Source organism: Oncorhynchus clarkii, chromosome 23 (genome assembly GCF_045791955.1).
Source record: "Oncorhynchus clarkii lewisi isolate Uvic-CL-2024 chromosome 23, UVic_Ocla_1.0, whole genome shotgun sequence".
Taxonomy (NCBI): domain Eukaryota; kingdom Metazoa; phylum Chordata; class Actinopteri; order Salmoniformes; family Salmonidae; genus Oncorhynchus; species Oncorhynchus clarkii.
In genome coordinates, this window is record NC_092169.1 from 11,027,148 (window position 1) to 11,049,040 (window position 21,893).

General features: G+C 43.3%; 1 protein-coding gene across 4 annotated transcripts in view; it reads left to right on the plus strand.

Annotated features, from left to right (window-relative positions):
* LOC139381198 (potassium voltage-gated channel subfamily KQT member 5-like) overlaps positions 1–10,325 on the plus strand; it is a 144,674-nt gene extending 134,349 nt beyond the window's left edge. For 2 of the 4 annotated variants that reach the window (XM_071124638.1, XM_071124637.1), the window contains exons 12-16: positions 1,083–1,214; positions 1,434–1,568; positions 1,999–2,118; positions 3,069–3,195; positions 4,122–10,325. In XM_071124638.1, coding sequence (XP_070980739.1) covers positions 1,083–1,214; positions 1,434–1,568; positions 1,999–2,118; positions 3,069–3,195; positions 4,122–5,234 — 1,627 coding nt within the window. In that variant the 3' untranslated portion in view covers positions 5,235–10,325. The remainder of the gene's footprint in view (positions 1–1,082; positions 1,215–1,433; positions 1,569–1,998; positions 2,119–3,068; positions 3,196–4,121) is intronic. The other 2 variants (XM_071124639.1, XM_071124640.1) reach the window with 1 other exon arrangement.
* The last annotated feature ends 11,568 nt before the right edge of the window (positions 10,326–21,893 follow it).

Below are 21,893 nucleotides of genomic sequence, written 5' to 3' on the forward strand. Positions count from 1 at the left end.
ATTTTAAACAGTGTACATAGCAAACGCATCCCCGACCACAATCTTCACTTAAACATAGAGCCTTCCAGGGCTCCTTCACCTCCCTCTCTCCCCTCGGCTCCTTAGGCTTTTAGATACAACACATCCAGAGCATGGGCCTCCTCTATGTTGTTCTAGCCCAGTGCTTCAAGGGGATTCTGCTAACCCAGTGATGGCTCAGGGAGAACAGTTTGGGTGTTTTTTGTTCCATCTGGCCCCTTACTCACTCTGACCCCGACAACATGTCTCTGTTTACTCATGTGGTCACCATACTGGCACTGTCTCTCCCTCTCCTTCACCATCTCCCTCCATCACTCTCCTTTTTACTACCTCTTCTCTCTCTACCTCCCTCTATTTTTCCGTTTCCCTTTAACTCTCCCTCTCCCCCACCTCTCCCTGGCAAAAGATGTCAAAAGATGTCCTATTTTGATTGTCTGCCAACACCCCAATTCCCACCCACAGGTTGTTGCTCCAGAGGACCCCCTCTCCCCTTGCCCAGCCTACTTGCTCAGCAGGCCCCCTTTGTGGGCAGCGGGAGTGGAGACGTGTCCCTGACTTTCCCAGGGTGTCGGGTTGACACCCTCTCAGTGAGAACTGTTTTCACAGCAGCTCATCTGTCATGATGGTTTCCATTTATACAGTGAGGATAATGAGCAACTGGAGCAGTTCTGGAGCCATTAGGGGGTCAGAATGAACCGACTGTAGAGAGCCACTTACCTGCATCAATATTATTCACTCAGCAGTAGCTGTACTTGTACCTTAAGGTGGAGGGATAGTACAATTCGAGTGTGGTTTAGTTACAAAATAGCTCAGTCAGATTTTGTTTACATGACATGTGCTACGGTTTCATAATGTTCTTGTGATAGTATTTGAGCAATGTTTATTTTACCTATACTCCAAAAACAAAAGGTAAAGGCTAAAGTAACAACTGTCAGCTTCTTGTCAACATGCTGGTTTATGCATAGTTAAGCTGTTGTTTCCCTCTAGTGGCTGACTAAGAGATGACAGGTAGATCATGGCCCAATGACATGATTCTGTTTGATTCTCATCACTTTTCCACTCAGGATCATGAAGTTTCATGTGGCAAAGAAGAAGTTTAAGGAGACTCTGCGCCCGTATGATGTGAAAGATGTGATAGAACAGTACTCTGCAGGACACCTGGATATGCTCTGCAGAATCAAGAGTCTACAGACTAGGTGAGATGCACACACACACACACACACACACACACACACACACACACACACACACACACACACACACACACACACACACACACACACACACACAGACACACATAAACACACACACCTTCATATCTATGTTCACCTTCACCACTTAATTCACGTGTGTGTCTGTCTGTCTGTGTGTGTGTGTGTATATATCTGACCCTCCTATGTACCTCTTCCTCCCAGGCTGGACACCATAGTGGGTCCTCCTCAGCAGCAGCTGCTGAGCCCCAGAGTCAAGACCTTTTCCTCCCCCTCCCTGCACTTATATTACAACCAGGCCAGGAGGAAGTCCATGCCAGGGACAAAGTCTGTCCCAGGGTTAGGCAACCCCCCCACCCCCCGCTCGCCTGCCTAAAATAGGCTAACTGTAGACATCTCATGCATCGATGTGTGACATTATGAATATTGTAGTCTCTTGCATGGTGTTATTTTTAACAATGTCTGAGAATAAATAATAATTTTTCAGGAGTTAGGATTGTTGTCTTCGGTTAAATCAGTGATATAACCCTGATTGACTTGATATTGCACTGTGTCTTTCAGCCAAAAGAGTGGAATCTACTATAGTTTAGTAGTGGATTGTAGTAGTGGTAGTCTAGTCTGGTTTTAAAGAATGTAATTGTAGCTGGTACATACGTGGTGCCTGTAGGTTTCCCTTTTTTGATACACTTCAAGTGTGTGTGTGTGTGTGTGTGTGTGTGTGTGTGTGTGTGTGTGTGTTGTATCTGACCCCCATGTCTCTCCCACACAGACTGGCCACTGGACTTGGTCCCACACTGGGCAGCAAACCTGGGAACATGTCCTCCCCCTCCCTGCAATTATATTACAGCCAGGCCAGGAGGAAGTCTACCCCAGGAATGAAGTCCCCAGGGTTAGATACCCCCCCTCCCACACCAACCCCTAATAACGTAGACCCGCTAGCCACTACCCCAAACTCCATCCTGTCCCCCAGTTCCTCACACAGAGGACAGTTTGAAAGGAGATGGTGCTATGTCCATGTGTCCATCAGGGAGCACAAAGCCTGTGTTTGTAGATCTACAGAGGCAGGATAGGTTTAAAGGTGAGATGATGATGGCTCAACCTTCAGGCTTCCAAAGGGACTACAAGAGTTTCTAATATATTGCTTACACTATCCGGTCACTTTTAGATCTTTATATTTAGAGCATCATAGTTCTGTATATATTGACCAGAAAGGACACACTGCTTTCACTGAATCAACCCAGATTTAGAAGCTTTGGACTCCCTGATGACATAAAGGTGTTCGGAAATGCTTCTTAAGAAATGGAAGCATTCAACTAGCAGATGTAACATATCCCCAAATGTGTGGTAGAAGTAAAGCTTCCTGTCTCAAATATCTTGCATGTTGCTGCGCTTAGGTGACATAGTAAAGATACAGCAGCAGCTGTCAATCTAACAGAATCGATGTTCCTCCTGCAAAGAATTGACTAATGAATAAGGATCTCTCATTGTGGAACTTTTGTGAACACAGGGAATGGCTGCAGTTACTAGTTGGTGCAGATTGTTGTTTTTAACATGAACTGTAGTTTGCACTGTAGCTAATTGAAGCTGTAGTTTAGAAACCCTGTATGATTGTGTGTTTGACTGTAGCCTGTGGTTTGTTGTGTGCACTGTGACTCTGTAGTGTGGGTTGTTGAATCTAATCATGGTGTGTCTGTTCTAACTAACTCTAACACTGACATGCTTCCATTAGAGTTAGGTCTGTTGCCTGCTGTGAAGGGCCCTTGGAAGAGGCTTGGGTGACGGTCAATGTGCCCATTTGTCCACTGTTTGTGATTAATACGACAAGTGTGTGTATCGCAGGGTGGATCAGATACTGGGTAAGGGCCAAATCCCCATCGACAAGAAGATCAGGGACAAGCTGCACCCTGACAGGGATACTCTGGAGGACATGAGCATGCTGGGACGTGTGTGTAAGGTGGAAAGACAGGTGACCAATTAAGCCAATTACATTAGTTTGTGTGTACTCGTAGAGAAGTGTCACTTGCACACACTGTAAAAATAATCTAGTTGATTCAACTAATAATTAATTTAGTGACTGAAACATAGCCTTTTTTAGTTTACTAAACATTTTGGTCGAAGTGTTACCTGAACTTAACATTTTTATCTGGCCCAAACTTAGTTCCAACTTGAGAAGAATTAGGCTAGGGACACCCACACAGTGCTTTTAACACACAATGTTTTCAACTTACATATTTATTCAACATGTCCTTAGCTGGGATTTGAACTCACAACCTCTTGGTTCAAGTCTTTCTGATCGTCCTGCTACACCACCATATGTGTCAGATATCAGTTAATCTGACTATTCTCTCATCATTGATTTGATTGACTTATTTAATGATTTTTTGTTTGAATGTTACTCCTTAATCACTATAATAAATACAATAGTTTTTCTTGTGAACTTTGACCAGTGCAAAGTGTAGGAATACAGGTGAAATCAGTCATTGACACAGACATGGTGCTGTAGCAGGAATATAGGAATTTCATGAACCAAGAGGTTGTTAGTTCAAAATCCCAGGGGAGAACCTGTTGAATAATAATTACTGTATAAATGAACATGCACAATCTAATCATGTACAGTATGTCAGTATGTGTCAAATACGTAAGTTGAAAAACATTGTATGATAAAAGCACTATTTGAATGTGTGGGTGTTGCTAACCCAATGTTTGACTAGTTTTATGAAGTTGGAGCTAACTAAGCATTTTAAATTCAGGTAACAATTTGACCAAAAAGTTGAGTAAACTAAATAAGGTTTTACTATATAATAATTAGTTGAATCAACTCGATTTTTTAGAAAGTGCAATGAACCCTTGCTGCTTTTAACGGTCATGTCTCTTGCTCTTCCCCCCGCCCAGGTGACGTCCATAGAGTCAAAGCTGGACTCTCTGCTGGATGTGTACAGGCAGGTGTTACAAAATGGTTCGTCTGCCCTCACCCTCTCCTCCCTGCCCCTGTTCGAGCTGGAGCACCAAACCTCCGACTACCGAAGCTCCATCCTCAGCAAGGACCTGTCCTCTGGCTCCCCCCAGGGAGGGGAGGGCAGAGGGGGGCAGGAAAGTGGTGGGGGGATGTCCCGGTCAACAACAGGCCATCTCTCCAGGGGCCTCCAGCTCATCCTGGCCCCCAGCGAGCTCACCCTCAACACCTGCCCCCCGTCCTACCCTGCCTCCACTGCATCCCTCACGCCCTCGCCTCTCCTGCCGCCTGACAGCCCCTACCCGCTCCTCACCACACCCAGTAGTTTCCCCAGGCGAGCGCACTTCCCTGACCTCCCGCCCCCTCCACCATCCGCTGGTGCTGCCACCCTTCAGCTGCCCCCCATGGGCCCCCAGCAAAGACGTCCCCTCAGCCCCACCCAAGATGCTACACGAGGGGGTAGGCTGGAGCAGAGCTCAGGCCTCTCTATGGTGGTGGGCTCCGGGGTGGACCATGGAGAGGAGGGGGACAGAGAGGGTGGACATAGCTGGGGCAGGGTGCAGCTGAGGGGGAAGCCCCATTTGAGGGAGGAGGGCCCCTGGAGGAGGCACATGAGCCTGGAGGTGGACCCCATGCTGCTGCTTTCCTCTGGATGTGATGGCAAGCCCTCGGAGCAGGAACAGGGGCTGGGGAAGTCCCTGTCGGCACATAACCTCACCCTGCCATCTGCAGACAACCTTCCTAACCTGTCCTCCCCCCTCGGCAACAGTAGAAGTTCTAGTGACGACTGCCATGGCGACCGCGACGCTAGCAACTGGGGCGAGACGGACCTTTTCATCACCGGCCGTGACCTGGAACCGCAGGAGGACCAGTTTGATTTCCTGTCCCAGGGGAGTGACTTCCTGTCCCATCCCACAGCGGACGGTACTGGCTGCTTGGACGTTCTACGGACTGAAGATGGGGGGTCCTTAAGCAGTCTGACTGGTCTCCGCACCCACACAACGGGCAGTGCAGAGTCCCTCAACCAGCCTACCCACGTACGACTAAAATAACTATTCCATAGGAGTGAATAAGATAAACCCTCCCCCCAACACATACATTACCAATATTACCACTGGACAAACAACAAATATAATTGCAACTGTTGATTATAACTCTGTTTTTAAGAGATGGGGGGGGGGGGTTCTCACTCCTTTCAATCAAAGATTTCAGGCACCCTTTATACTCTCATACATATCATTGCATGGACTATTTCAAATGTCCTAAAACAGGAACAAGCAGAGAAACTAACAGGGGGAGGGGAGATAGGGGAGAAAGATTGGACAAAAGAGAGGATGGTCAGATAGTGTTAATGTTTGCTCTCTCGGCTATGCATGACCACTGCATGTCTAAACCGCACTTTGGGGTCGAGAGCATTCAAGCCCTGGAAACACAGTCATGATGGCTGAGCCCAACCTCATAAGTCCACATTTCACCTGTTTATCTGCATGTTCCCGTAATGTATCCTCCAAACCCTTGGGAGGCAATTATGAGCAGTCAGCAATTATTACCCAAATATAGAAAATGTCGTAAATAGATAATACAATAACTAATTTGATAATAACATAAGATAATCCTACTGATGTAAAGTTGTCAAAAAAAATAATTTTTAAATACATTTTACAATCTTGTGTGGCCATTTGATTTTGATGACAAATCCAATATGCTGATTGGGTGCTCTAATCTGACAAGGCCAGTAGGATTCAGTATTTTCACTTTTAAAGGCATTTGAGTGAAAGACAAACAGCAGTCTAATAAGATCAGTTATTGCTATGGTACTGTAGATGGTGAAACAAGGCTGTGGAACACTGCATTTGTCGGTCCCAATAAACACTACAGAATGCAGGGTTCCTTGTCGTACAGCTCATGAGCCCACAGTATTCCCTTCTGTTACTAGCTGGTTGACAGGGGACACTTCAAACTTTTAAAATAAATACAGTATATCTCCTCAAAGTGGATGAACATTAGTCTATGACAGGTTGGGGACATCTCTACAAATGGTTAGTAAGCCTACACTTTGTCAGTAGCTATAATGATCAGAACTTGTTAGACTTGCCAAGGTACAGATGAGCGGTGTGAGAGTAAGTCAGAGGAGTTGGATCATAAATACAGGGAGAGAGGACCTGATCCACCATGTTTTAGTCCCTTTAAAGTAGTGGTATGTGAGCCTACAAGCCTGGCACTTCCAATAGAGCACACAGGATCTTTTGTCTAGAGAAGGCCACTGGTCTTGTGTGTCTACTGTCCAACCAATGTCATCCCTAATGATGCTGTCCATAGAGATACACAGACAGGAAAGTAATGAACAAGCCATGTTGTAAGTGGATGGAAAATATGGCAACAAGTCTGCTGTCAACTCCTGAATGTGATTTGTCTGTTGTTTGCATGTCCCACTGCCTTACGAGGCAGCAGCACTGCTGACTGCCACTCAGCCTGAACACAGACGACTGCTCTTGAATGAGAATATGCACAAACTGTGTTAGACATCTTTATTTTCTCTATGTTGCACCTTTTTGTTGTTGAAGGAGAGAGGCACAGCAGTCTTATATGTATTCTGTCGAGTTAACGATGACGGCTTCCATTCAACATGTTTGTTTATGTTTTTATTTCATTTTTTGATTGGTGCATAGCTGATTGGCTTAGCTGATTAGCAATTATACTGTATAATGTGTATATTTTATGTTCATATGTGTGACGTGACCAGCAAAATCTATATAGCTGTGTGTTACAATGGGATTTTGTATGAAAATGGCCCGAGTTGGTACGATAAATGCACAACTGAAAGCACAATTGTTTGGAGACGTTGGAACCTGCATATGTGACTGGTGGTGTTATTCTCTGTAATGAAATGTTTTCCAGATACATAATCAAAAAACTGCGCTACAGACAGGAAGTACTTGTACAGAGGACAGATGCATTGGAGGCAGGACTGAATATTGAATCCACTTGGATAACTATGGAGTTATGAACTCTTTCATAATATCATGCTTGGTCTAAAGTCTGAAGTTATATAACGTTTGCTTCACTGACATTAATGGTTCATTTCCCTCAGTTGATTCTGGAAATGGTCGTTCCATATGATTTCAACATCTTTCTGACTGCACCCCTTTTGATTTGAACCAAACCTTCCAGACATGTTTGCCCATGTGAGAAATGGTCAAAAAGGTCCTGAATGCCAAAACATTCAGGATCTAGAGATGCTCAAAGTTGACACATTTTGCATACCCTCTCCTACCATGAGGCATCCATGTCTTCATCACTGAATAAGGTAAACGGTTGAGTTTGACATCATTTGAAAGCTTACAAACAGGGTTATCCAACTGTTATATGATTTATTGAAAGAAAGCTTTTAAAATAAAAATGATGTCCTTTTTTTTAAGCTTTAACATAAATGATCTAAAAACACGTCAACTCAGATTTTTTTTTCATGTTCATATACAGTACCAGTCAAAAGTTTGGACACACAAGGGTTTTTCTTTATTTTTACTATTTTCTACATTGTAAAACAATAGCGAAGACATCAAAAATATGAAATAACACATATGGGATTATGTAGTAACCAACAAAGTGTTTAACAAATCAAAATATATTTTACATTTGACATTCTTCAAAGTAGCCTCCCTTTGCCTTGATGACAGCTTTGCACACTATTGGCATTCTCTCAACCAGCTTCACCTGGAATGCTTTTCCAACAGTCTTGAAGGAGTTCCCACATACGCTGAGCACTTGTTGGCTGCTTTTCTTTCACTCTGTGGTCCAACTCATCCCAAACCATCTCAACTGGGTTGAGGTTGGGTGATTGTGGTGGCCAGGTCATCTGATGCAGCACTCCATCACTCTCCTTCTTGGTCAAATATCCTTTACACAGCCTGGAGGTGTGTATTGAGTCATTGTCCTGTTGAAAAATAAACGATAGTCCCACTAAGCGCAAACCAGATGGGGTGGAGTATTGCTGCAGAGTGTTGTGGTAGCCATGCTCATTAAGTGTGCCTTGAATTCTAAATAAATCACAGTGTCACCAGCAAAGAACCACCACACCATCAAACCTCCTCCTCCATGCTTCACAGTGGGAAAAATCTGTTCATCTACTCTGCGTCTCACAATGACATGGTGGTTAGAACCAAAAAATCTCAAATTTGGACAGATTTCCACCGGTCTAATGTCCATTTATTTTGATTCTTGACCCAAACAAGTCTCTTCTTATTATTGGTGTCCTTTAGTAGTGGTTTCTTTGAAGCAATTCAACCATGAAGGCCTGATTCACGCAATCTCCTCTGAACAGTTGATGTTGAGATGTGTCTGTTACTTGAACTCTGTGAAGCATTTATTTGGGCGGCCATTTCTGAGGCTGGTAACTCTAATGAACTTATCCTCTGCAGCAAACGTCACTCTGGGGCTTCCGTTCCTGTGCCGGTCCTCTGAGAGCCAGTTTCATCATAGCGCTTGATGGTTTTTGCAACTGCACTTGAAGAAACTTTCAAAGTTCTTGAAATGTTCCGGATTGACTGACAATCATGTCTTAAAGTAACGATGGACTGTCATTTCTCTTTGTTTATTTGAGCTGTTCTTGCCATAATATGGACTTGGTATTTTACCAAATAGGGCTATCTTCTGTATATCACCCCTACCTTGTCACAACACAACTGATTGGCTAAAAATAATTAAGAAGGAAAGAAATTCCAAAAATGAACTTTTAAGAAGGCACACCTGTTAATTGCAATGCATTCTAGGTGACTACCTCATGATGCTGGTTGAGAGAATGCCAAGAGTGTGGAAAGCTGTCATCAAGGCAAAGGGTGGCTGGATTTGTTTAACATTGTTTTGGTTACTACTATATGTGCTATTTCATAGTTTTGATGTCTTCACTATTATTCTACAATGTAGAAAATAGTACAAATAAAGAAAAACTCTTGAATGAGTAGGTGTGTCCAAACTTTTGACTGGTACCCTATGTTGTAGCTTGCTAGCACTTTCAAATGGTGCAACAAAGATGGTTGGAAGTCCACACATCAGAGCATATGGACTTGAGTGGGAATATCCATTGTTATAAATTAAGCTGTCAATCTTCCATAGGAAACCTATTGAAATCATAGAAATACAGATAATAGAATATACTTTCCCATTCAAGTTGACATTCAACAATGGGTGGACAATCAGCCATCTTTCTGGTAGTAATTAGAAGTTAAAGTTTCAGTTCAAATGTCAATGGTGTACCACCTACTGTACATTTCATGGGTCTGAAAGGATAGGTCCATTCTATTAATTATACATCTATGATTAAATAAACACCCACCCTGTATTCAAGAGTATGTTATGTCTCAATCGATGACTGGCACAACACAAACACTTCAGATGATGTAAAATAGGGTCTAAACTTCAACACTTGTGAAAATGAGAAAAATCTGTTTTTAGATCATAGACATTAAAGCTTAAAGAACATCATTGTGTAATTAAAACAAGTGTTCAATAAATCATAGAATAGTTTGACAACCCTGTTTGTAAGCTTTCAAATTTGATTAAACTCAGCCGTTTTATCTTTTTGAGAGATCAAGACATGGCAGGATGGGGTATGCAACATGGATCAACTTTGAGTACCTCCTGAATGTTTTGGCATTCGGGTCCAAAAAGTCACTTTCTGACCACTTCCACCATGGGCAAAAAATCAGAAAATGACTTAAATCATAGGGGCGGCAGGGTAGCCTAGTGGTTAGAGTGTTAGACTAGTAACCGGAAGGTTTGCAAGTTCAAACCCCTGAGCTGACAAGGTACAAATCTGTCGTCTCTGCCCACTGTTCCTAGGCCGTCATTGTAAATAAGAATGTGTTCTTAACTGACTTGCCTAGTTAAATAAAGGTAAAAAATAAATAAAATATGGAACGACCCAAAAGCTTAACGGTGCCTTTTTAGCATTTATATATGATGATATCTATTTTTTTCTCCACTGGGCTGCATATGTTTCTACAGTGCCTAACTAGAAGAACTCAGATGCAGATGTAAGCCCAGTTTCTGAAACTTGGATAACACACACGTTCAAAGTCTGCAAATCTACTACAGTACATTTTGCCTACCACTCGTACAGTGAATTTATTACACAAAACTGGCCTTAAAATACATGCTTGATAATGTTAACATTCTGATTTCTTTCAAATAAATGTATTAAAATGCACATAACAGAGATGACAGTCTCTGTGGATGAGAAATGCTAAATGAATTATAATATCACATGTAAATAAACTACAAACATGAAACTGTCTTTTTGGTCTGGATGTATTGAATGAAATATAACCACACCAAGTTGCATTATATACAGCCTACAGAAAGCTGTGCAGCCATGTTCCGTGGAAAGGTCTGTCACTTGAAATAGATATTAGCCTAGCAGAGAGGAGAGGCAGAGGCGAAGAATACACCATTCAGTATAATACCACCATGTTTGATACTACAGCCTATGCTGAGACAGAAATACACTATATATACACAAAAGTATGTGGACATCCCTTCAAAATTTGTGGATTCAGCTAATTGCTGACGTGTGTATAAAATTGAGCACAAAGCCATGCAATCTCCATACACAAACATTGGCAGTAGAATGGCCTTACTGAAGATGTCAGTGATTTTCAACGTGCCACCGTCACAGGATGCCACCTTTCCAACCAGTCAGTTCATCAAATTTCTGCACTGCTAGAGCTGCGGCGGTCAACTGTAAGTGCTGTTATTGTGAAGTGGAAAGTGGTAGGCCACGCAAGCTCACAGAACGGGACCGGTGAGTGCTGAAGCACGTGACACTTAAAAGAACACAGTGGCCTCATTCATTCTTAAATGGAATAAGTTTGGAACTACCAAGACTCTTCCTAGAGCTGGCCGTCTGGCTAATCTGAGCAATCGGGGGAGAAGGGCCTTGGTCAGGGAGGTGACCAAGAACCCGATGGTCACTCTGACAGAGCTCCATAGTTCCTCTGTGGAGATGGGAGAACCTTCCAGAAGGACAACCATCTCTGCAGCACTCCACCAATCAGGCCTTTATTGTAGAGTGGCCAGATGAAAGCCACTCCTCAGTAAAAGGCACATGACAGTCCGCTTGGAGTTTGCCAAAAGGCACCTAAAGGACTCTGATCATGAGAAACAAGATTCTCTGGTCTGATGAAACTTAGATTGAACTCTTTGGCCTGAATTCCAAGCGTCACATCTGGAGGAAACCTGGCACCATCCCTACGGTGAAGCATGGTACTTGGAGACTAGTCATGATCGAGGCAAAGATGAACGGAGCAAAGTACAGAGAGGTCCTTGATGAAACCCTGCTCCAGAGTGCTCAGGACCTCAGACTGGGGTGAAGGTTCACCTTCCAGCAGGACAACAACCCCAAGCACACTGCCAATATGCAGGAGTGGCTTCTCTGAATGTCATTGAGTGGCCCAGCCAGAGCCCGGACTTGAACCCGATCGAACATCTTGGCTGAAAATAGCTGTGCAGCAATGCTCCCCATCCAACCTGACAGAGCTTGAGAGGATCAGCAGAGAAGAATGGGAGAAACTCTCCAAATACAGGTGTGCCAAGCTTGTAGCGTTGTCACGTCTACTCCCGCTCACCTGCTCCTGCGCTCGGTGTTGCCGATTTACTAACCACCGGTCCTGGCAACCCATCATTACTGTACGCCCACCTGGCAACCCTCATTATGCACACCTGTGCCCCATCATGGACTTCATTACTACCCTGGTGTATTTACCAGTCCCTAGCATCACTCTTCAGGCAGTATTGGTTCTGTGGTCATGTCCAGATGCTTCGTTATTATTATTAAACCCCCCCACCTGCACCTGCTTCCTGACTCCCAGCGTCATCGTTACAAACATCATACCCAAGAAGACACGAGGCTGTAATCGCTGCCATAGGTGCTTCAACAGAGTACAGAGTAAAGGGTCTGAATACTTATTTAAATGTGAGATAAGTGTTTCTATTTTTAATACATTTTCCAAAAAAAAACAACATGTTTTTGCTTTGTCATTATGAGGAATTGCTTGTAAGTTGATGAGGGTGAAAAAAAAACGATTAAATATTTTAGAATAAGGCTGTAACATAACAAAATGTCGAAAAAGTAAACGGGTCTGAACATTTTCCAAATGCACAGTATATATATACTGAACACAAGTATAAACGCAACCTTCAACAATTTCAAAGATTTTGCAGTTCATATAAGGAAACCAGTCAATTGAAATAAATAAATAATGCCCTAATCTATGGAGTACACAAGACTGGTCAGGGGCGCAGACATGGGTGGGCCTGGGACGGAATTTTCTTTAATCATTTTTTTACCTTTATTCATCCAGGTTTTTCTCATTGAGATAACATCTCTTTTCCAAAAGAGAGACCTGGTCCAATAGCAGCAGGGGGCCAAAGTTTCAGACAAAACCACTTACATACACTAACACAGCATTGAACAAAACTATAGACACACACACAGAACAATAATTACATATTATGTAAAGAAACACAAATGTCATAACAAAAAAACAGCTGTCCTAAAGACAATTGCAATCTTCTATGATATTTACATCGACCAAGTGTTTAAACCTCACAAAGTGACTACAGTCGTGGCCAAAAGTTTTGAGAATGACACAAATATTAATTTCCACAAAGTTTGCTGATTCAGTGTCTTTAGATATTTTAGTCAGATGTTGTATGGAATACTGAAGTATAATTACAAGCATTTCATAAGTGTCAAATGCTTTAGTTGACAATTACATGAAGTTGACGCAAAGAGTCAATATTTGCAGTGTTGACCCTTCTTTTTCAAGACCTCTGCAATCCGCCCTGGCATGCTGTCAATTAACTTCTGGGCCACATCCTGACTGATGGCAGCCCATTCTTGCATAATCAATGCTTGGAGTTTGTCAGAATTTGTGGGGTTTTGTTGGTCCACCTTCCTCTTGAGGATTGACCACAAGTTCTCAATGAGATTAAGGTCTGGGAAGTTTCCTGGCCATGGACCCAAAATATCAATGTTTTGTTCCCCAAGCCACTTAGTTATCACTTTTGCCTTAGGGCAAGGTGCTCCATCATGCTGGAAAAGGCATTGCTCGTCACCAAACTGTTCCTGGATGGTTGGGAGAAGTTGCTATCGGAGGATGTGTTGGTACCATTTGTTATTCATGGCTGTGCTCTTAGGCAAAATTGTGAGGGAGCCCACTCCCTTGGCTGAGAAGCAACCCCACACATGAATGGTCTCAGGATGATTTACTGTTGGCATGACACAGGACTCATGGTAGTGTTCACCTTGTCTTCTCCAGACAAGCTTTTTTTCCGGATGCCCCAAACAATCGGAAAGGTGATTCATCAGAGAAAATAACTTTATCCCAGTACCTTTTGCAGAATATCAGTCTGTCCCTGATGTTTTTCCTGGAGAGAAGTGGCTTCTTTGCTCCCCTTCTTGACACCTGGCCATCCTCCAAAAGTGTTCGCCTCACTGTGCATGCAGATGCACTCACACCTGCCTGCTGCAATTCCTGAGCAAGCTCTGTACTGGGGGTGCCCCGATCCCGCAGCTGAATCAACTTTAGGAGATGGTCCTGGAGCTTGCTGGACTTTATTGGGTGCCCTGAAGCCTTCTTCACAACAATTGAACTGCTCTCCTTGAAGCTATTGACGATCCGATAAATGTTTGATTTAGGTGCAATCTTACTGGCAGCAACATCCTTGCCTGTGAAGCCCTTTTTGTGCAAAGCAATGATGATGGCATGTGTTTCCTTGCAGGTAACCACGGTTGACCAATGATTCCATGCACCACCCTCCTTTTGAAGTCTGTTATTCAAACTCAATCAGCATGACAGAGTGATCTCCAGCCTTGTCCTCATCAACACTCACACATACTGTCAGCTGATCCTTTTGTGACAGGGCTGAAATGCAGTGGAATTGTTTTGAGGGATTCAGTTCAATTGCATGGCAAAGAGGGACTTTGCAATTAATTGTAATTCATCTGATCACTCTTCATAACATTCTGGAGTTTATGCAAATTGCCATCATACATAATGAGGCAGCAGACATTGTGAAAATTAATATTTGTGTCATTCTCAAACTTTTGGCCACGACTGTAGATCATCAAATTTTTCAATGTTCAAGGGGAGAATTCCAGGACCACGGAGCTGAGTAACTTAAACTATTTAAACCACAACCTGTTTAAATTCTTGGTCCTGTTTTAAGCAAATGATAATGGGAACCAGGCTGACCCACTGGGAAGCCAGGCCTAGCCAATCCTAATGAGTTTATCCCCACAAAAGGGTTTTATTACAGACAGAAATAATCCTCTGCATTCCCCCCTTACCCCCTCTGATGAGTCCGCAGGTGAAGAAGCCAGATTTGAAGGTCCTGGGCTCACATGGTTAAGTATTGTCTGCGGGTGTGAGGCCGGATGGACGTACTGCAAAATTCTCTAAAACAACATTGGAGGCGGTTTATGGTAGAGAAATTAACATTACATTATCTGGCAACATTTCTGGTGGATATTCCTGCAGTCATCATGCCAATTGCATGCTCCCTCAAAATGTAGACATCGGTGGCATTGTGTTGTGTGACAAAACTACACATTTAAGAGTGGCTTTTTATTTTTCCCAGCACAAGGTGCAGCTGTGTAATGATCATGGGATTTAATCAGCTTCTTGACATGCCACACCTGTCAGGTGGATGGATTATCTTGACAAATGATAAAATGTTCACTAACACCTTAAGATGGCACCAGAGCAGAAGGCAGACATTTTACGTGCCCCCAACCGATTTTGTTTTTTGTTTGTTTATCTGCGTTGTTTGTAACTTATTATTTTACTCATTTTGTACATGTTGCCGCCTCCGTCCCTTATGACCGAAAATAACTTCTAGACATCAGGACTGCAATTACTCACCACAGACTAGCAGAATCATTTTTCTTCTTTTACAACTCTGACGAGCCCGAGGCGGAGGATATACGGCTCCCTCGGGACCAGGCCCCGACCCCAGTGATCTGCGTGAAGAGGAGGTGGAGAAAGAGAGGCCGGAGAGTGGGCTGCCTTCTGAGAAGTCAGGGGGTGATCGAATAAACCCCCACTTCCCTCAATTCTGCAAGCAAACATGCAATCTTTGGACAATAAAATGGACGAGTTACTAAACTACCAATGGGACATTAAAAACTATCACATCTTATGCTTTACGGAGTCGTGGCTGAACGACGACAATATCAATATACAGCTGGCTGGTTATACGATGTACCGGCAGGATAGAACAGCGGCGTCTGGTAAGACAAGGGGTGGCGGTCTATGTTTTTTTGTAAACAACAGCTGGTGCATGATATCCAAGGAAGTCTCAAGCTATTGCTCGCCCGAGGTTGAGTTTCTCATGATAAGCTGTAGACCACACTACCTAACAAGCAAGTTTTCATCTGTATTCTTTGTAGATGTTTACATACCACCACAGTCAGAGGCTGGCACTAAGATAGCATTAAATGAGCTGTATTCCGCCATAAGCAAACAAGATAAAGCTCCTAGTAGCCGGGGACTTTAATGCAGGGAAACTTAAATCAGTTTTACCAAATTTCTATCAGCATGTTAAATGTGCCACCAGAGGGAAAATAACTCTGGACCACCTATACTCCACACACAGAGATGCAAACAAAGATCAATAAAAAAGTGGTCAGATGAAGCAGATGCTAAGCTACAGGACTGTTTTGCTAGCACAAACTGGAATATGTTCCGGATTCCTCCAATGGCCTTGAGGAGTACACCACATCTGTCATTGGCTTCATCAATAAGTGCATTGATGACAGTGACCGTACGTACATACCCAAACCAGAAGCCATGGATTAGACGCAGCATCCGCACTGAAACAAAGGTTAGAGCTGCCGTTTCAAGGAGCGGGACTGGAAGTTTATAATAAATCCCGCTATTCTCTCCGACGAACCATCAAACAGTCAAAGCGTCAATACAGGACTAAGATCGAGTCGTACTACACCGGTTCTGACGCTTGTCGGATGTGGCAGGGCCTGCAAACCATTACAGACTACAAAGGGAAGCACAGTCGAGAGCTGCCCAGTGACACAAGCTTACCGGACGAGCTAAACTACTTCTATGTTCGCTTCGAGGCAAAAAACACTGAAACATGCATGAGAGCACCAGCTGTTCTGGAAGGCTGTGTGATCACGCTCTCCGCAGCCAACTTGAGCAAGAACTTTAGACAGGTCAACATTCACAAGGCTGCAGGGCCTGACGGATCACCAGGATGTGTACTGCGAGCATGCGCTGATCAACTGGCAAGTGTCTTCACTGACATTTCCAACCTCTCCCTGTCCAAGTCTGTAATACCAACATGTTTAAGTAGACCACCATAGTGCCTGTGCTCAAAAACACTAAGGTAACCTGCCTAAATGACTACCGACCCGTAGCACTCATGTCTGTAGCCATGAAGTTCTTTGAAAGGCTGGTGGCTCATATCAACACCATCATGCCAGAAACCCTAGACCCACTCCAACTTGCATACCGCCCCAACAGATCCATAGATAATGCAGTCTCTATTGCACTCCACACTGCCCTTTCCCACCTGGATAAAAGAAACACCTACAGTGCCTTGCGAAAGTATTCGGCCCCCTTGAACTTTGCGACCTTTTGCCACATTTCAGGCTTCAAACATAAAGATATAAAACTGTATTTTTTTGTGAAGAATCAACAACAAGTGGGACACAATCATGAAGTGGAACGACATTTATTGGATATTTCAAACTTTTTTAACAAATCAAAAACTGAAAAATTGGGCGTGCAAAATTATTCAGCCCCCTTAAGTTAATACTTTGTAGTGCCACCTTTTGCTGCGATTACAGCTGTAAGTCGCTTGGGGTATGTCTCTATCAGTTTTGCACATCGAGAGACTGAAATTTTTTCCCATTCCTCCTTGCAAAACAGCTCGAGCTCAGTGAGGTTGGATGGAGAGCATTTGTGAACAGCAGTTTTCAGTTCTTTCCACAGATTCTCGATTGGATTCAGGTTTGGACTTTGACTTGGCCATTCTAACACCTGGATATGTTTATTTTTTAACCATTCCATTGTAGATTTTGCTTTATGTTTTGGATCATTGTCTTGTTGGAAGACAAAAAAATCTTCCAGAATGGTCCTGTATTTGGCTCCATCCATCTTCCCATCAATTTTAACCATCTTCCCTGTCCCTGCTGAAGAAAAGCAGGCCCAAACCATAATGCTGCCACCACCATGTTTGACAGTGGGCATGGTGTGTTCAGGGTGATGAGCTGTGTTGCTTTTACGCCAAACATAACGTTTTGCATTGTTGCCAAAAAGTTCAATTTTGGTTTCATCTGACCAGAGCACCTTCTTCCACATGTTTGGTGTGTCTCCCAGGTGGCTTGTGGCAAACTTTAAACAACACTTTTCATGGATATCTTTAAGAAATGGCTTTCTTCTTGCCACTCTTCCATAAAGGCCAGATTTGTGCAATATACGACTGACTGATTGTTGTCCTATGGACAGAGTCTCCCACCTCAGCTGTAGATCTCTGCAGTTCATCCAGAGTGATCATGGGCCTCTTGGCTGCATCTCTGATCAGTCTTCTCCTTGTATGAGCTGAAAGTTTAGAGGGACGGCCAGGTCTTGGTAGATTTGCAGTGGTCTGATACTTCTTCCATTTCAATATTATCGCTTGCACAGTGCTCCTTGGGATGTTTAAAGCTTGGGAAATCTTTTTGTATCCAAATCCGGCTTTAAACTTCTTCACAACAGTATCTCGGACCGGCCTGGTGTGTTCCTTGTTCTTCATGATGCTCTCTGCTCTTTTAACGGACCTCTGAGAGTATCACAGTGCAGGTGCATTTATACGGAGACTTGATTACACACAGGTGGATTGTATTTATCATCATTAGTCATTTAGGTCAACATTGGATCATTCAGAGATCCTCACTGAACTTCTGGAGAGAGTTTGCTGCACTGAAAGTAAAGGGGCTGAATAATTTTGCACGCCCAATTTTTCAGTTTTTGATTTGTTAAAAAAGTTTGAAATATCCAATAAATATTGTTCCACTTCATGATTGTGTCCCACTTGTTGTTGATTCTTCACAAAAAAATACAGTTTTATATCTTTATGTTTGAAGCCTGAAATGTGGCAAAAGGTTGCAAAGTTCAAGGGGGCCGAATACTTTCGCAAGGCACTGTATGTGAGAATGCTATTCATTGACTACAGCTCAGCGTTCAACACCATAGTGCCTTCAAAGCTCATCAATAAGCTAAGGACCCTGGGACTAAACACCTCCCTCTGCAACTGGATCCTGGACTTCCTGACAGGCCGCCCCCAGGTGGTAAGCATAGCAACACATCTGCCACACTGATCCTCAACACAGGGCCCCTCATGGGTGTGTGCTCAGCCCCCTCCTGTAGTCCCTGTTCACTCATGACTGCATGGCCAGGCAAGACTCCAACACAATCATTAAATTTGCAGATGAATCAACAGTGGTAGAGCTGATCACTGACAACAAAGAAACAGCCTATAGGGAGGAGGTCAGAGACCTGGCCGTGTGGTGCCAGGACAACAACCTCTCTTTCAAAGTGATCAAGACAAAGGAGATGATTGTGGACTACAGGAAAAAGAGGACTGAGCACACCCACATTCTCATCGATGGGGCTGCAGTGGAGCAGGTTGAGAGCTTCAAGTTCCTTGGTGTCCACATCAGCGGACAAACTAACATGGTCCAAGCAGACTATGACAGTTGTGAAGCGGGCACGACAAAACCTATTCCACCTCAGGAGATTTGGCATGGATCCTCAGATCCTCAAAAGGTTCTACAGCTGCACCATCGAGAGCATCCTGACTGGTTGCATCACTGTGGGGGCCAAGCTTCCTGCCATCCAGGACCTCTATACCAGGCGATGTCAGAGGAAGGCCCTAAACACTTCAAAGACTCCAGCCACCCTAGTCATAGACTGTTCTCTCTGCTACCACACGGCAAGCGGTACCGGAGCGCCAAGTCTAGGTCCAAGAGGCTTCTAAACAGCTTCTACCCCTAAGCCATAAGACTCCTGAACATCTAGTCCAATGGCTACCCAGACTAATTGCATCCAGATAATGGTAATGAAAAGGCACCTGCAAAATAAAAGCCAAGGAATGTGTAGTTCCATGTCATTTGCAGCGTGTATGATCATCAGCAAAGCCTATCATTTCACTTCCCCCACTTCCCCTGCCTTACTGCTGTTAGCCCATAAAAAAGCTTTGAATAACAGATTCATACTTTGAAAAACAGATCTGTCCCATATCTGAGAGATATAAAAATAGATCAGGAGAATATTTAACACAACCATTTGGGCACTAAATTACTTCCATATACATTGAGTGTATAAAACACTAGGGAACACCTGCTCTTTCCATGACATACTGACCAGGTGAATCCAAATGAAAGCTATGGTCCCTTATTGATGTCACCTGTTCAATTAATTTCAATCTAGATTAAGGGGAGGAGAATGCTGTTCTGAGGACAAAAGGGGGTGAAACTCAATATTAGAAAGGTATTCCTAATGCTTTGTACAGTCGTTGTAGACTTCCATAAATTGTTTAAACTGGTACCGAGCTACATTCAGACGAGTCCTGTGAGGCTTGTGGGCGTCCTACTAGTGTCTAGCCCAAACTTTTCAGAAGCTACAGACAGAAGTTGGCAGATCTGCGGTGCCGACTTCAGACGCTTGTGGAGAACACCATCATGTTCGTGAGAGCCCAAACTATTCAGACGCTACAGACAGAAATTGGCAGATCGGCGGTGCCGACTTCAGACGCTTGTGGAGAACACCATCATGTTCGTGAGAGCCCAAACTTTTCAGACGCTACAGACAGAAGTTGGCAGATCGGTGGTGCCGACTTCAGACGTTTGTGGAGAACACCATCATGTTCGTGAGAGTCTCATCTTTCCATTTAGTGGTCATATTATTTTGTAGGCCAAACCGTTCGGATGCTACAGACGTTTTCGGGCGAAGACAGATTTCCGGGATGTCTTAAGGTTCCCCAGATGCGGAAGACCATTGGTGGCTTCAGACGCAGCCCCATACAAAATAATCACATCTATAGCTTAAACAGACAGATTTTTGATGGGGATTTGTTTATTATGCCAATTCGATTTTTCCACAGGGGCTCGGACATGGACTCTAAAGGGGCAAAGCCAGCCTACCATAAACATGTTTCCAAGTTCCATCAACAACCACGAAAACCAATAGGCTACCAAGAAAACCATAATAGAATGTATCTATTTCTATGATTTAACATACCGATATCTAGTTATTCCCTTGGGTCGTCATTTTGGTTCTTGCATTGGAATTATATTGAATTCTGGTTTATCACGCTGTACCACAATAAACATAAAAGTTCAAATGCACGGCGCGAAATCTCCGCTTCACTCTATCAGCACCATGGACAGTGCCCTACACAATTTTATTTTATTTAACCTTTATTTAATCAGGAAGGGCTGATTGATATTAAAATCTCTTTTTCAAGAGCACCCTGTCAGCACCAAGTCATTACAAAAAAAATACAGACAGACAACATGAAAAACTACAAGTAATCTAGTAAAAACCATTGAATTCACAAGAGTATAAAACAGCAAATTAAAAACATTGACAGGTCAGGGAATCAGCCTCAAAATCCTTTATCAGTGATTTAAAAACACCAATCGGGACAAGTTCTTCCAGTTTAAAAGTATTTTGTAAGGTGATCCAAGACGATGGCACAGAGTACATAAAAGCCCTTTTACCAAATTTAGTTCGGTAAAGCAAGGACATTGAAAGCCAGCTTAGGTTAAGGAAGTAATTTTGCCATTACATTCCACTAAACTAAAGGGCAGCTCAGAAAAGCTGAAGATAGATTTTAAAGAACTGATTGGGTCAATGCTTGACAACAACAAATGCCCCATCTGGTCCTCTGCCCTCCCTAAATTGTGGCATTGAACATTTCAGCAGACTTTTAGCTCTCCATAACTGGCGAAGAGACTATTGCAGCTCTGTGGATGTAACATTCATTGACAATTTTGAAACCTTCTGGAAACAAAGCTTGTTTTATGAGGAGGATGGGTTCCACCCAAATCCTTTGTGTTCCTGGATCCTTTCACAGCATTATAAGGCTGTGTTGTGGCAATGATTTATCATGACTCAAGCCCAGCTCAGTTAATCCCTACCATTGTGTCACTGAGTTGGCATAATGCTTCAGCAAATGTACATTATCCCAGGGCCGTTGGAAGACACAATGTAAGTAACCTAATGTATGTCCCTCGAACTGCCCTGAATGCCTCTGCTAATCCCATAGCTATTGTATGCAGTGATCATGTGCCTATGAACCAGAGTTATACTGTTAGCTCTGAGGCGGTGTGCCCTAGTAGAAAGTCCACTGTGTGCATCTCTCCCTGCACTAACATGAATAACATGAGCATGTCTTCTGCTAAACTTCCCAGTAAAGCAATGAAAACAATCAAGCATCCAAGAAAAGTGCTAAAAATAGCCCACATTAACACATGTAGCTTAAGAAAAAAAGTTAATGAAGTCAATAACTTGCTAGTAACAGACTACATTCATATTCTGATCTCTGAAACTCACTTAGATAATTCCTTTGATGATACGGTGGTAGCAATACATGGATATAACAGCTACAGAAAATACAGAAATGCATGGGGGGCGGTGTTGCGGTCTATA